Genomic DNA, 15,924 nt, shown 5'->3' on the forward strand with positions numbered 1-15,924 from the left:
TTTCCCCAGCGCTGCCCCCACCCCAGCCGGTGGTAATTCCGCTGTCCCAAGCCACTGCTTCTCCCTAACTTCACAGCCCAGATCCCACTGGCTGCTGTGCAGACAGCCTGGGGCTCCCTTCCCCAGGGTGTAGAGGTAAGAGTGAAGCCTCCAAGAAGGGCGGCTGATGGGGAGAGGCCGTCTGTGCGGGGCTGCCCTGCCTGCCCAACTGGGGCTCGGCAGGGCAGGCCTGGAAGAGGCAGCAATCCAGGGGAGGACCCGGCTCCCTGCAGCCCACACGCCAACCCGCTGCCTGCACAGCTGGGGCGGATCTAAACCCATTACCTGAGTCAGAGGGGAAGCTCTCTGCCTCGGCAGAGCGCACCCGGGGCTGCCCGGGCTTTTGGGAGCCGTTGGGCCAGGGAGCAGAGCTGGCCCGGCTGCTCGTGCCAAGGAAGGAGGGGGCCCGACGAGGCCGCCAAAGCAGGCTGGGGCGGGAGGGGCCAGGCCAGCTGGGGCCGGAGCTAGTGTGACATCACCGGGCGGCCCGCCTCTGTCTGGGGCTGAGGGGAGGCCCTGAGCCTTTCTGGGGCCTGGGGGATCCTCTTGCACTGGTGGGTGGAGAGAAGTGCCTGCAGCCAACCAGGGTCAGGCTGTGCTCACAGTTTCCTCCGGCAGCATGTAAAGGCTCCACAAAGGAGTTGGGAGTTCAAATGAGGCTGCCGCAGACGGCCTGAGGATGGACCCCGCGCCCTGAGCAGTGCCGCCTGAGCTCCGGACCTGCAGAGCATGGCACTGGGGCAGCTGCCGGCCCCCGCGAGAGAAGGCAGGTCGTGAGCCACCCGGCGGGACCCCGGGCCAGCCCCCGCCCCATCCCTGGCCGGAGCCCCCGCTGTGGAGGCAGAGCGGAGCGAGCAGAGGCCAGTGAGGCAGGGCTGCTCTGCAGCCGGTCCAGCCTGCGACTCAGGGAGGCCATGGCCAGGCTGCCCCGCTGACGGCCGAGGTGAAGCATGTGAGAGCTGCCCCGGGAGCCAGGCAGGAGGGAAGAGGTAAGAGCCCGACTCTGTGGCACCGAGGTACGGGGGCGAGAGGCAGCAGCTGGCTCCGGGTCTCTGGGCTCAAGAACCCTGGCCCCTCCAGCCGGGGAACGCGATGCTCGCAGCTGGGCCCTCCTGCTTTCGCTTGGAGCCAAACAAGGCATCTGCTGGGACAGGACCTGTGGACACCTGGGTAGAGGGTGGAGTTCTGGGGGCGTGAGGTCATGGCTGGGGTTTCGAGGGCTCCATCAGTAAGCCCCACTCTCCTTCAGACAAAGAGCCTTTGGGGTGAAGGCAGGCGGCTCCTGGGCAGGGCTCCGCAGCCGGGGTGTGTGCGCGAGCATGAGCTTGTGTGGACGGGTGCCCTTGAGGGGCCAGCGGGCCGATGGAGTCACAGACGCAGGGCTAGCCCGAGGACTCCGGAAGTTGTCTTTCAGTTTTGGGTTCCTATGCACCCTGGCTGGAGACTCTGCTGAGGCAAAAGCAAACGCTGTCCTGCGAGAGCCGGGAGCCCTCGTTCAGAAAGTTCCCTGGCACTGAGCAGCCTGTACTCATGCCCTCAGCCGGGGAGGAGAGGAGCAGAGGGGTCCAGAGCCGGGAGGGACACATCAGCCAGAGGTTCCTGCCGCTGTGACTCGGGGCACAGCGCTGCCCTGGTTTCCCGGCGGGTCCGAGGACGTCTGGTCCCTCCTCGCACAGGACGGGACGGGATGGGACGGGACGGAGCCCCAGGTCTCCAGCAGGCTGTACGTGGCCTGGCCAGGACACAGGGGAGGATGAGGCTTCCCTGGCACCCGGCAGGGGGACGGTACAGGCTCTGCATCTGAGTCCCTTGAAAGCACTCGTTAGATAACATTTCCAAACAGAAATTCTTCACTGATCCCTCCCTTCTCCTCCTGTGATATGTGTGTCACGGGTCAGCTATTGCCTCTGCTGTGGGATTACGAGAGCTCCCAGAGGGCAGTTCGGTTACTTAGAAAAGGATCCCCTTTCACCGGGGCTCTGAGGAAAGTTGAGAATGCCACTTCCGAAGCTGGCCAAATGCTCCCCACATGTATTTTTCCAAATTGAGACAGAGTGAGGTAGTACGCACAAGCTAGGCTCAAATCCTAGCTCTTCTACTTATGAGCTAAGTGACCCTTGCAGATCATTTAGCCTCTCTAAGCCTCAGTTTCCTTACCTGTAAAATGGGATAACAGTAATGCCCATCTCTTGGTAACAACTAACACTTACATTGCACTTACCAAGAGGCAGAGTCCTCACAACCACCCTATAACACAGGTACTGTTAGTCATCACCATTTCACATGTGAGGAAACTGAGGCACAGAGGTTAAGTGTTGTGCCCAAGGCCACATGGTTGGTAAATGCCAGCACCAGCACTTGAACCCAGCACTCTGAACCACGCTCCATTGCTTTCTAGGAGGAGCGTGTGGGATCATGACCGGGAAGGCCTTAGCACGGTACCGGGTGTGTGGCAAAGCCTCAGAAAACATTAGTCACTGAGTATTATGAGCCATAACAACCAGAATTGCAGAGAGAGAAGAGCAGAGACCCAGATTCTCTAACCTGGATACATTCTGCTGGGGTTGTCAGGAAATCCCACCAGGCTGAGCCAGTGCTATGACCACTACTGCCACCCACGCTGGGGATCCTCCCAGGAGCCCGAGGAGGGGGGCTTTATGTCTGGGGCAACTGCAGCACATCCAGATCCTAGAAGTCCACACGAAGGAGGAGTGCCGATGCACCGACAAAAGGACCTCGGGTGCATCTGGTACCAGCCTTACAGTAAAAACATCCTACCCCTCACACAGCACTACTCCCCTGCCTGCTGGTCCGCTCACCAGAACCAGCAGGGAGGAAAGCAAGCTACCACCGTGCTGCAGGAGGTCCACAAAGCGGGAGGACCAATGCCAGGCCTGTCCTGGGGTTGCAGAGGGTGAGGCAGGGACCCCTCCCCCAAACCCCACCCCCATCACCCAAGTCTGGCCACAAGATAAATGGCCAAGTCTGGTGGATTTCATACCAGCCAACACTGATGCATCTTAGCCCCAGACAGTAGCTTCTCTCCTGTGGCCCCAGAGGTCCCTGAACTCTTGGAAGCATTTGGAAAGGCTGACATTAAATATATGCTTCTCTAGCACAAGGCCTCTGGGGCTGCGGAAGCTGCAGGTTTCCTGACTCCACCCGGGAACCACGGCGGCTCACTATGCTCTTCGGGCAGCCCGGGCCAAGTAGAGACTCTGACTGACCTCACAGGCCTGCCTAACACAAATTAGCTTAATTATTATTCAGTAAAAGCAGACAAAAATGTGTGAAGCACATGGCCCAGGAAGGGACTGCACGGTATTCCTGCACTTTCATGGGCAGAGCAACTAAGCCATTTCTCCATCACACAGTGATTTATTAAGTACCACTGTGCTAAGTAAGCCACACGCAGTATCTCATTTCATCCTCGCTACAACCTTAGGAGGCAGGTTCCAGTTTTAGCGTCACATTTTACAGATGAGAAAACAAAGGCTCAGAGAAGTTAAGCAACCTGCCCAAGGTCACACCGTTGGTGATTCTGTGGGATGTGAACGCTGGTCAGTATGGCTCCAAAGTCCACGCCTCTCCCTGCCTCACTCCAATGCCCTGTTCAAGGTGTCTCGCAGTCAAGTCTGTTTCGGTTGGTGCCCTAGAGACGCTGCACCATCCCATCTGAAAGCCACGTGCTTACCCGCTCATGTCATAGAAGCCTACCTCTGAGACAGTACAGGCCTCGTCGCCACCCCTCTTACAACCAAGGCTCAGCACAGCTACACAGCACGCCTGCGGTAGCACAGTCAATGAGAGGTGGAACTGGATTCCAAGCCAGGCTGTCTTAGCTCAGAACCCTGCGCAACTGGTGCTCTGTACGGCTGCCGCCCCCGGCAGCTCCATGGAACTCTGCACCAGCTCAGTGGGGCAGAGCCTCGGGCCAGCAGTCATCTATGTGCCTGAGATACCACTGGTGTGTTTCCCACGTTCCTAACTTGGAGACTCCAAGGGCTGCAGAACCTGAGCTCAGGTCTTCAAGGCCTACAGCAGCCACACTTGAGCAATTCCGGAGAAGAGATCCGGGAGCCGCAACTGGCAGCTACAGCAGAACAAACAGAACAGGCAGCAGCCCCGCCCAAGGCAAGTACATTCAGCTTCTGGTCTCTCTCTGAGTCACAGCCCACTTTGTCCAAACTGGTCCCAATTGACAGCAGTCAGATGGCGGAGGTGTTCTGCTTCACGACGCCCACAGCCCAGTGGGAAGAGGGAGAAGGTGAATCTAATAATCACACAAACGCACAACGGTGGGAGACCTGTAAGGAGGAGGCGTGTGGCGCTAAGAGGGAACCGTGAGATGCGTGGCGCTGTCCCCATTTTACAGAAGAGGGAACTGAGGGTCAGCGGGTGCAGCACCTCTGCCAAGGTCCCTCCACTAGCGGGCCAAAAAGCAAGGATCCAAGTCCAGATCTGGGCCCATTCCACCCCAGCCCACTGCCATCCCGGACAAACACACTGCGGGAATCTCAAGAATGAATCAATCCATTGAATAGCATTTCTTTTCTGCGAATTTATATGAAACACCCCAAATAGAAGGGTTATTCAGCCACTAGCAGCTAGGAGTTTGTGGTGATAGATGGGTCACATCAGAACCACATTCTGAGGGTAGTTTCTATGACAAAACCACATTCCGACACAACGACCATAAGCCGTATGACTGACTTAATAACAGCCTTGGGAGGGGAGTTAAAATGTTACAGTGTCCCGTTCCACGTACACATCAGTTTTAAGACACATTCTGATCACAGACATGTTAACGTGCTGGGTGGGGGGAGCCAGGCCTCTCACAATCAAGCTATTGTGTTAGGTGGATTCTCTGGTGAAACCAGCCTGTCTTAGGGCCAGCAGCCCCAGAGCCTCAGCCTCCCGCTGCTGCCTAGTCCTCCAGAAAGGCATGCCCAAGACCACCTCAGAAAAGCCCAGAATGAACTCTGAGGACCCACCCAGCTCCAGGAACGACCAAAGTCCTGCCCAAGATGGACCCACCCCAGCCCCCATGAGGGAAAGGTGGGATCTCTCAGTCACTGCTGGACCTCCAATACCCACTAAGGACAGGGAGAGAAAGGATCTGAATGAATGAACGAAGGAGGGAAGGAAGGAGGGAGGGAGGGAGCCTCAGACCCAGACACTGTGGCCCCCGGAGGGCAGGCACCTACCTTGCTCCTGCTCTATCTCCAGCCCCCAGCACAGTGGCTGGCACAGAGGAAATGCTCAGGAAATATGTTCAATGAATGAAGTCCTTGAATTCCTATTTAGTAACCCAGGTGCCATCCTGGCTATTGGGTATTCAGAGGGGGAACCGCCCTGACCCCGCTTTTAAGAAGCTTGCAGTCTGGGGTAGAGAACCAGACATGCTGTATCTTGGGGGCTGTGATGGAAGCAGCCCCAGCTGCTTCTGGGAGCTGGAGGAGGGAGAAGGGAGGGGGCCCTCCCTGTGAACAGCCAGCTTCACTGAGAAGGTCAACTTAGCAAGGAAGGCAAGCGTGCCTCAGGCAGGACACAGGGAATGTGACGAGGCAAAAAGAACAGCACGTGCAGATGCAGGGAGGCATGACAACACAGGCTCTATCTTTCAGCAGGACACTGACAAGACCAGATGTGTGTTTTAGAGAGATAGGCCTGGAGCTGCAAGCAGTGCAGAGTGCAGAGGAGAGAGCGGCTGAGGGCAGGGAGGCCAGGAAGGACTGTGTGGGTAAGAAGGCTGGCTATGGAATCCACAAACCTGGTTCCAAGCCTAGCTCCACCACTTGGTAGCTCTGAGGCCTGGGCAAGACTTCATCCTTACCTCTGTTTCTTCGTCTGTGAAATGGGGATAATCATAGCCCCTGCCTTACAGAATTGCTGGGATCAGTGAGGTAGGCACAAAATGGTTGTCCCAGTGCTCAGGGGATAGGCCCTGCCAACAGGCCGAGGTGGCCATGGTGCCAACCACTCAGCCTGGCTCAGAAGAGCAGCTCCAGGCAAGGTCCGGATTACCCAGGAAGCTGCCCTGGGACAGTGCTGTCCACCCAGTCCCTAGCTGTTCTCTCCCGTCTGAGGCTCCCCCAGTTCCAGGGCTCCAGAGCACAGGAGGCACTGCCGGAAATGCAGCAGCCAACGCAGGAGCCGGGCTCTGAAATGGCTTCTGCAGACTCTCCTGCCTCTGCTCTGTTGGCTGAGGCTCCTGGCACAGAGGGCTCAGTGCACAGGCTTTGGGACCACCTCAAAATGGTTCCCAAATAATGTACCGCGGAAAAGGAACAGCAGCACCCTCGTCCCCCTGGCAAAGGCAACAAGCTCCCGCCGCCTAACCACATCCCCTCTTGCCCCATGAGCTCACAGTATGACCACAACCCACCTCCTCCATGAACTCAGCCCTGCCCTGGAGCCAGCAACACACCAGTGGCAGGAGCATCAGGCAGATTTGACCCTCCACTGCCACTCTTCCAGGCAAATCCGTCTGATCCTACCTACCTGCTGCTCTGGTTCACGCCTGTGTTCCCAGAACCCACGACAGGGCTGGACCCAGGATGCACCAATACACAATGGCGGGCTGGCTGGGAAGGCTAAGTGGATGGAAGGCTGGCTGGCTGGACAAACGGCTCATTCGAAGGTCTTATTAGAGTTGAACAGGCAGGGTCTGGGAATCAGCTCCAGACTCCCTGGGTACCCACACTGACTTTTGGTGGGGATGATTCACAGAATCCTAGGCTGGGAAGGGATGGCAGTTGGAGATGTGGCTATTCCCTCCCTGGCCTCCAGGCTGGCAGTGAATCACCAGGACAAGTGATGCACAGTTCCTCCTCCAGGGTTTCTAAGGTGAGGACACCACTGCTCATCCTAGATGCCCATTTTGGGGTCTCACCACCTGGATAATCAAGAACTGTTTCTAGCATCCAACAAGACTCACCCTTGTGCTGACCCGAAAGCTATTTCTACTTTGTCAGTCAAGAGTGACTAAGAAGTAACCTGCATCTTGGCCATTGAGCAAACAGACAAGCACCTTTTACTCATACTGGTTGGAGAGATTCTCTTGATGGAGGTGAGGACATGGACCTTGCAGTCGACAGCTGAATCCCAGTCCCGATATTTACTCCAAGGGACCTTAGGCAAGTGACCTAACCTTTCTGGACCTGGGTTTCCTCTACTGCAAATACAGATAATAATACCTTTCTCCTAGGTAAGGAGACCAAATAGTTTGTTACTCAATCAGGACACTTTTGAGAATAAAACAGGGTGCTGTCAATAATTAATAAGATAATAGGTCTTAACTGGGGCCAACCAGCATGCATGGTCCCCTATTCATAGGGTTGTAAGCACCAATGAGATAGAGCATGGCTGAGCACATAGTAAGTTCACAACAAACAAATGGTAGCTGTTATCATCTATCCTATTGGTCATGTGGTCAGCTGGGCCCTCTAGGGCCATTTCTTCTGGAACTTTCCTTTATCTGGATCCCTCCCTCAGCCTGGATTACCAGTTGGTTTGGTTCTACCTAACTGCACATCATACATCTCAACCAGCTTTAGCAGGAAAAACTGTCAACTTCAAAGCTTTGATTTTTTCTTTCTGTCCTGATGTTGGTTTAACATCACGATTCATGCTCGGTTCCATCAAACTCACTCCAGTGCAGCTCAAGTTCCTAGCTTCCTGTCAGGGGCCCGTCGGGCACACTGGGGCCAGGTGGCAGTTCCAGATTCCCTTGCTGCCTTGAAAGGGGCCCAGGCCTCCTGCAGTGCCTCTGGCCTGGACTCATACCTGGCTTTCATCTGTGATCACAGAATGATGGGGCAGGGCTGGCTGGGGAGGGAGGGATGGGTTCTGTGAGCCCCCAGACAGGACTACAACGTGGACTAATCATGAAACACCATCCTGGGAGCTGGATTTAATTCAGGGCCAGCAGTCCCGGGGGTTGCAAGAGCTCTCCTGTTCTCCCCCTGCTTTGGAGTGGGGGCAGTTGTCAGAGAACAATCTCCTTTGAGTTTTCCTGTCACTTCCATACATGCAGCATGGTATATATCTTGGGGTTCTGTTACCAACTGCTACTTAGTTAAGCTGGTAACTTTGGGCAAAATGACTCATGGACTTTGAATCTCAATAGTTTGCTCACCTGCCATGGGGACAACTGTCAGCTCTGCCGTTAGCCTTAAAAGCGTCTTTGTGGGAATTAGAATATTGCTGTGATTTAAATATACAAAACTACAAAGACTGTGAATGTGACTTGTGCTCCCTAGGGTTGCATAGTGCACAACCTGGGCCACCACGCACGGCAACCCTGAAATAACGGCTTCCCTCCCAGGGCTGTTGGGAGGATGAAATGAGATAATGTTTATAAAGTGCTTGAATCATGGTGATAATTGGTTGTAGTACTATTTTTTTCAGTATTTGAAATTTTCTTATTCCTACCCTTTGGGGTGAGAACTCACAAGATGACCCCGGGAAAGCAGCTTCTGCCACAGGGCAGGACACACAGCTCTGTCTTATGAAAACGATTCTTCCCACAAAGTGGCCCCTCACCTGGGCTGCGGGGCTGCAGTGCTGAGAGGGACATGGACAGGCGATGTGGGGTCCCACCACAGCAGGCCAAACAGGGACACCTAGAGCTGCCCACCGGAGGCTGGGTGGGACCCAGACCCTGAGGAGGTGGCCTCCCAGTGTGCAGAGCCCGTCATGTGGCTCAGTCGCACCAGCCCCAGTTGTGGGGAGGGAAACCCGTGCATAATGGAAACTCCTCACAATACAATGTGGAAAAGCAATTTCAAGAATCATTTTTATTTTCACTTTGAAGCCAAGGAAAACAGTTGGATTTGCTTTTCTTTGTTGGTCACAGGAAGAAACTGAGGAGCACCTCTTTGATTGGAGTTGAGTTCTTCTCCAGGCCTAAGATGGCTGGAATGCTGGGGAGTTATTTCTCTTGGGATGCAATTAGTTGAATAAATATCAAGAGAGCAAAAGTAAACAAACTCATTACTGTCCATTAAGAACTGCCAAACTTGCAAAAAACTGAGGAGGGGGTTGACCTTTAAGGAAAATAAATTACGCCAAGGCCAAAGGCAGCACAAAGAGCACAGCCCTTGGTGTCAGGCTGACCCCAGCTCTAGGCTGAGTCAGCTCTGGCTCTTGTCTGCCATGTGCTCCTGGGCAAGTTACTTAGCCTGTCTGGGTTTTGGTGCCCCCATTTATAAACTGGGGGGAATACCAACCTTGCTGGATTCCCTGGGGCAGTGTATGTCAGGCACCTAGCACAGTGCCCTGTTCCTTCCCTTCCTTCTTGTAACCCGATTGGCTCCAAGTCACTCCCGCCAAGCCCAGACCCCACAGAAATGTGACAGTAAGACCCAAAATCATGCGGCTTCATGACTGGTCCCACCAGCAGCAATGCAACCTTGAGCACATTACCTGACACCCTCTTGAGCTTCAGTTTCCTCACCCTCAAAATGGGCATAATACTACTAACCGGCTCTGAAGGTCGTGGTGATTACATAGATAATGTGTATGTATAGGGCCTTGTGAACCTAAAAAGCTGTACGAGTGTTAACCGTCAAGTTTCGTTCTCTTTTTAATTGAACAGCTACAAGAAATGCTCTTTAAAGATTGCACAGTTTCTGACTGCGTTTGCACGTCTGGTGCCTCCCCGCTCTGTGCCCAGCGCTGTGTGAGATGCTAGGGACCCCATGACAGCCAGGACCAGTCCAACCAGCAGACTCCTTCAGGGTGGGAGGTGAGGCTAGACAGAACTCCTGGGCAGGCCCAGCTCTGTGACATGGAACAAGGCCCTCGGCTGTCAAATGGGAGAGTTAGTCCTGGTATCTCCTCGGGGGGGATGGTAGGATCAAGGAGATGGTACACGTGCTGGACACACTGCCGGAATGTGGTCAGCACTCCTCGCCGCCAGTCGGCTTTGCTGGTGCTCTCATGCTGCTATCATGCCATCCCCACCTCTGGTTTCGGAAGCACTTCCACAGTCCTTAGCTACTGTGCAAGGTGGGTTGGATCACCCCACTTCACAGAAGAGGCTCAACCTTCAGGATCTCAAGCCCAAGGGCACAGAACTTTGCCTGGGAAGCTGTGAGAGCCCACACTTGGGAAGGGACAGAACTCAGTGGTAAACAGTGCCACCATGCCAGGTCTTGAGGCCCGAAGCCAAGTTGCCTTCCTGGTCCTGTGGCAGTAACTTGGCCAAGGTGGAGCCCTCGCCGGCATCCGCAATCAGCATCACAGCAGCATGGAGAGGCAGGTGAGCCGGCCTGTGGGAAGGCAGTGCCGGCAGGCCCGCCCAGCCCAGGAGGGCAGCTCCTTCCCATTGGTGTGGGTTGGGTGTGGCCGCCGGCACAGGAGCAGCTAAAAGTGCGCTGGAAACTAGGCAAACGCTCACAAACTCAGTGAGGTTTACACTAACGTCACTGCAGCCCTAACCTCATAGTCCGACCCACACCAGAGGCTCCAAACACCTTTCTCTGCCTGGCCTGAAAGGCCTGAGCTGGCCTTCGGAACCAAGCTGGGGCTTCCTCATTCAAGCAGCTCAGCGTGGCCCTGGAGAGCACGGGGTCTGTTCTGTAACTTCCTGCTGTCCAGGCTGCCGACCAGAGAAGCCCCCAGAGGGGTCTGGGGAAGACAAAACCTTCAGGTTCTGTGGTATGGTTGTTATTTTAGGGTAAATTAATGCGAAAACAGAAAGTCATGATGCTAATACTTTATTACTAGAAACCAGATTAAGAACATTTCTGTGTAGTCATTAAGAGTTTGAAGGTTTGAGTACATCAGGCCAGGGCTGAGTCCTGGTTCTGCCACCTTCTAGCTGTGTGATTTTAGGCAAGTCACTTAGCCTCACTGAGTCTCAGTTTCCTCATCTGCAAAATGGAGGGACCTCCCTGGCGGTCCAGTGGTTAAGACTCTGTGCTTCCACTGCACAGGGTGTGGGTTCGATCCCTGGTCGGGGAACTAACATCCCGCATGCTGCGCATGGTGGCCAAACAAACATACAAACAAAAACCAAATAACAACAACAAAAAACTAAAACGGAAATAACAACAGTATCTACCAAGAAGCCATTGTGAGAATTCAATAAAGTAGAAAACCCTTGCAAAATGTTGAGTGCAGGGTCAGGTACACAGTGGGCACTCACTAAGTGGATGTTAGGGATGGTAGTAATAAATGTAATACACGCCCACGCCCTCAGGCAGTCACTTGCCTGGGGCTCCCCGGCCCCGCCTGCTACACCCCTTTTCGTAGCACTCCCCACTTCACGGCAACTGTTGGTGGCTGTGTCTTTTCATTCAGTCCACAAATATTCACTGAGCTCCTACATATTCCAGGCCCTGTGCTAGGCACTATGGGTGAGGAGTGACCAAAACAGACAAGCCCCCTGCCCTCATGGAGCTTCCTCTCTCGGGGGTTGGAAGGGAGACACTACATGCCTGATGGTGACAAGGACTCTGGAGGGGGAAGGTGGCGAGGTCACAATTTTAAATAAGCAGGAAGGCCTCACTGGGAAGGTGATATTTCAGCAAAGACCTGAAAGCGGGGGGGTGGGGGGGGGTGGGGGGGGGTGCAACACGGAAGGGGCCGAGAGTGTTCTAGGCCAGGTCAAGTGCAAAGGCCCCGCGCCATCGGTGCGCTTAAGGAACGCCCGGGAAGCCAGCATGGCTGGAGCAAGTGCGAGATGAGGTCAGGGAGGGAGTGGGGCCAGAGCGGGGGGCCTTAGAGACCCATAGCTTCTTCTCCAAGACGAGGAGCCACCAGAGGATTCTGAGTAGAAGAGTGACCTGATTTGACGTTTTTACAAGGTTCACTCTGGCTGCTGGGCTGAGGAGATGCTGTAATGGGCAAGTGCAGGAGCAGGGAGACCAGTCAGGTCCAGGCGAGAGGTGAAGGTGGGCTGTACCCGGGGAGGTGGGGAGAAGCAGTAGGATCCTGGGAACAGTCCCAGGATATTGCTATTATAATTTGGTGGTGAATTAGATGTGGGGTATGACGGGAAGAAAGGAGTCAAGGATGACTTCAAGTTTGTTGGCCTGAACAATCAGAAGAACAGAGTTGCCACTTGCTAACGCAGGAAAAACTGGGATGAACAGGCTGGGATGGAGATGTGGGTAACCCCAGGAGTTCATTTCCGGATGAGTTACGGTTGAGATGCGCGGTAGCAGTAGTAGCAGCAGCAGTAGTTGAGCAGAAATGTCGAAGAGGCAGTTGGATATATGAGTCTGGACTCAGGGTGAGGCCCAGGCTAGAATGGATGAGATCACCAAGGTACAGAAGACGTCTGAGGACTGAGCTCTGCCCAACCCCTCCCCGCCCAGGACAGGGTTGGGGATGAACCAGCAAAGGAGACTGAGGAGTAGCCAGTGAGACAGGAAGAAAGGGTGGTGTTTGGGGAAGGAAGTCCAAGGAGGGAGTGATCTGCCATGTCCCCCGGGTGCTGAGAGGCAACGTATCAGTGAGGACCAGGAACTGGCCACTTGGTCTGGCAAGTGAGGCCCCTGACGATCCTGTCTAGGACACTTGGAATGGAGGGGACGGGGCCACGCCTGATGGGAACGGGCTCAAGAGAGAACAGGAGGAGACAGACTTTCTGGAAACAGTGGGTGTGGGCAACTCTTCAGAGGGTTTTGCTAAAAAGGGGAGCACAGCAATGGAACAGTAGCTGGACAAGGGATGTGAGGTCAAGAGAGGATTTTCTTTAAGTTGAAAGAAATAACAGCATGGCTGTAGAAAAAATGTGATAATGCCGGAGAGCTGGGGGAGAGCTGCTGGAGCCACGTCCTTGAGTAGGTGAGAGGAGCGATCTATGCACGCATGTCCCCTCCCTCTTGGCCTGGCTCACTCCTACTCAACTCTCCAGGGTCAGCATAAAGGTCACTTTCTCAGAGAAGCTTTCCTGACCCCTCTGGTTAGGTCAGTTCCCCGTTCTACCCTTCCACTGCATACACTACTTCTGCCTCACGGCACTTAGGGGCTGTGTAACGATGGGTAAGCCCCGTGAGGGCAGGGGCTGGCTCTGTCCTGTTTGCAGCTGCATCTCCAGCAGCCAGCACACCGTCTGGCATACCACAGATGTTCAATGGATATCTGGGGAAGGAACAAATGGTCAGAATAGAACTGAAACAAATCTGGAGACACATGTCTGTTTTCTGCTCCCACCTGGCTTAACCGTGTTGCAGTGATGGGGACCGTGCAGTTACTGGCTGCTGGAAATATCTGGATTTAGAAGAGTTGTTTGCTCCTGTTTGGGCTCTGTAGCTTGGCTAACACACAGGCCAAAGCCACATGGCTACACACATCCTTCCATTGACACTGTTCATTACAAACTGAACACATCCATACTATGTCTAGCAAATCATTCATTTAACAAATATTGCAGAAAGCTTGCTTAGTGCAGCATCCTGGGGATACAGGATGGAAACAGACACAGCACCGGCCTTTATGGACCGCAGATCCATGAAGAGATCTCACAGAATTCAGATTCATCTCAACTGTGATGGGTGTTACAAAGGGCACGTCCAGGGGGAAGCTAAATGGTCTGAGGAGTGTGAGGCAGAGGAGGAGGGAGATGGGACAACCCTTCCTCTTCCTCCCCTCCCAGCTTCAAGCTGCCCTCGTGTGGTTCTCAGGCTCCAGGAGCGGCGGGGCCTCGGCCTGCTGCCTTCAGATGCCCAGTCCCCTCCTGTTTCCTTCCTACCTCTGCCGGGCCTGCCTGTCTCCTTCTGTGGCTCCCGGAAGGGCTGCCTCCTGAAGCTGTGTTTTTGGAAACATCTGCCCGATAAGAAGGCTGAGCTCCCTTATGGCACAGGCCGCTGGCAGTGACAGGACCCTCACTGAGTCTCCCCTTCTGTTTACTTCCAGGGTTTCATAGTCTCTGCTCTCAAAGAAGAACCCCCACTTTGCAAGGACCATGAGGCCGCTGTGCGTGACGTGCTGGTGGCTGGGACTGCTGGCCGCCCTGGGAGCAGCTGTGGGCCAGAAGGAGGGCTTTGAGGGCACAGAGGAGGGCTCGCCCAGCGAGTTCATCTACCTGAACAGGTACAAGCGGGCCGGCGAGTCCTCGGACAAGTGCACCTACACCTTCATCGTTCCCCAGCAGCGGGTCACAGGCGCCATCTGCGTCAACTCCAAGGAGCCCGAGGTGCTCCTGGAGAACCGGGTGCACAAGCAGGAGCTGGAGCTGCTCAACAACGAGCTGCTCAAGCAGAAGCGGCAGATCGAGACGCTGCAGCAGCTCGTGGAGGTGGACGGCGGCATCGTGAGCGAGGTGAAGCTGCTGCGCAAGGAAAGCCGCAACATGAACTCGCGGGTCACGCAGCTCTACATGCAGCTCCTGCACGAGATCATCCGCAAGCGGGACAATGCGCTCGAGCTCTCCCAGCTGGAGAACAGGATCCTCAACCAGACGGCTGACATGCTGCAGCTGGCCAGCAAGTACAAGGACCTGGAGCACAAGTACCAGCACCTGGCCACGCTGGCCCACAACCAGTCAGAGATCATCGCGCAGCTGGAGGAGCACTGCCAGCGGGTGCCCGCCGCCCGGCCCGTGCCCCAGCCGCCCCCCGCCGCCCCGCCCCGCGCCTACCAGCCGCCCCCCTACAACCGCATCATCAACCAGATCTCCACCAACGAGATCCAGAGCGACCAGAACCTGAAGGTGCTGCCGCCCCCTCTGCCCACCATGCCCACCCTCACCAGCCTCCCATCCTCCACAGACAAGCCGTCGGGTAAGTCCTTCCGGGAACCTGCAACATCTGGGCCTCAGGGCCGGGCACCAGGCTTCCCTTGGCTGTGACCACAAGTGGGGGAAGAGCCGCGGCAAGTTGAAGCCGGGCCAAAGGCCTGCGCAATCAATCCCCCAGCGGTCCCTTGGGCCAAGCCGCAGGAGCCGGTGGGGTGAGAGGGGGACATTCCTCAGGTGGATGCTCCAAGGTAGAACCAGGAGACAGGGGAATCTCAGAAGACAAGTGTTTTCTGGCTTCTGATAGGAAAAAACCCAGGCCTGAGTCTTCTGGGCTCTGCAAGAGGTGCTCTGTGTTGGCAGGTAGGATGTCTCTCCTGCAAGCTCTCGTACTGTGCCTGGCACAGAACTGGCATTTAGTAAATGCTCATGGAAGAAACAACAGACCAGAGGAAAAGAAAGTGTTATCACAGCAGAAGTATGATGAACACACTGTAGGGAGGGGCTGCGGGGGAGGAAGGAGTACTTTCTAAAGCCCACACATTTCCTAGCGTCGGATGCATCTAGAATTTTCAGTGATGATTCCATACACTCTTAAATACATGTTTCATCTTAAATAAATATGGTAATTCTCAAAATATCATCATGCGGGAGGAATGGGGCTGCTGGTAGGTTTTGAAGCTTGACCCAGATACTGGCGCCGGGTGCTTTCATGTATATTATTACATCATTAACCCCTGCAGCTCCTTATGGAAGGTTAACTGAGAGGATGAGTGACTTGCTCACAGGCTTAGGATCCTCAGGCTGAGTCTGAGTTCAGGCCTTTTCACTTTAAAGCTGGGGCTGACTCCTCTGTGCCCGAGGACTCTGGGAATCCTCACTCCGGGGGGAGCATGAGCCCAGCCCCCTGAAGCTCAGTCTCTCATTCATCCAGGACCTTGTGTGCCTTACAAATGGGCTGTCATATGAGGACTACGTTCGTCTTTGCAAAAAAGTAACCATGTATCTGCTTCAAGTCAGAGATATTTTTACTGAAAATATCCTGTTTTACATTTATTTCACACTTCTGAAAATAACCACCAGTACTGGGAAGAGCAGTTTCTTGCTAATTCCAGAGAAGGCTGAACCTGAGTGCATGAGGGTGGCCCACGCAAAAGACAAGGGGGGCGCTGTCTGCAGGTCTGTGGGGGTAG

The 15,924-nt window shown here is 54.8% G+C and overlaps 2 protein-coding genes across 15 annotated transcripts in view; one reads left to right on the forward strand and one right to left on the reverse strand.

Moving 5' to 3' along the window:
• The window catches only part of RALGPS1 (Ral GEF with PH domain and SH3 binding motif 1), a 286,653-nt gene that overhangs the window by 92,217 nt on the left and 178,512 nt on the right, over positions 1-15,924 (reverse strand). The gene's annotated exons all lie outside the window — the stretch shown is intronic.
• Positions 594-15,924, forward strand: part of ANGPTL2 (angiopoietin like 2) — a 33,877-nt gene continuing 18,546 nt past the window's right edge. Inside the window, exons 1-2 of the mRNA XM_030858638.2 lie at positions 594-1,028; positions 13,912-14,777. Coding sequence (XP_030714498.1) covers positions 13,961-14,777 — 817 coding nt within the window. The 5' untranslated portion in view covers positions 594-1,028; positions 13,912-13,960. The remainder of the gene's footprint in view (positions 1,029-13,911; positions 14,778-15,924) is intronic.

This window comes from Globicephala melas, chromosome 6 (assembly GCF_963455315.2).
Source record: "Globicephala melas chromosome 6, mGloMel1.2, whole genome shotgun sequence".
Taxonomy (NCBI): domain Eukaryota; kingdom Metazoa; phylum Chordata; class Mammalia; order Artiodactyla; family Delphinidae; genus Globicephala; species Globicephala melas.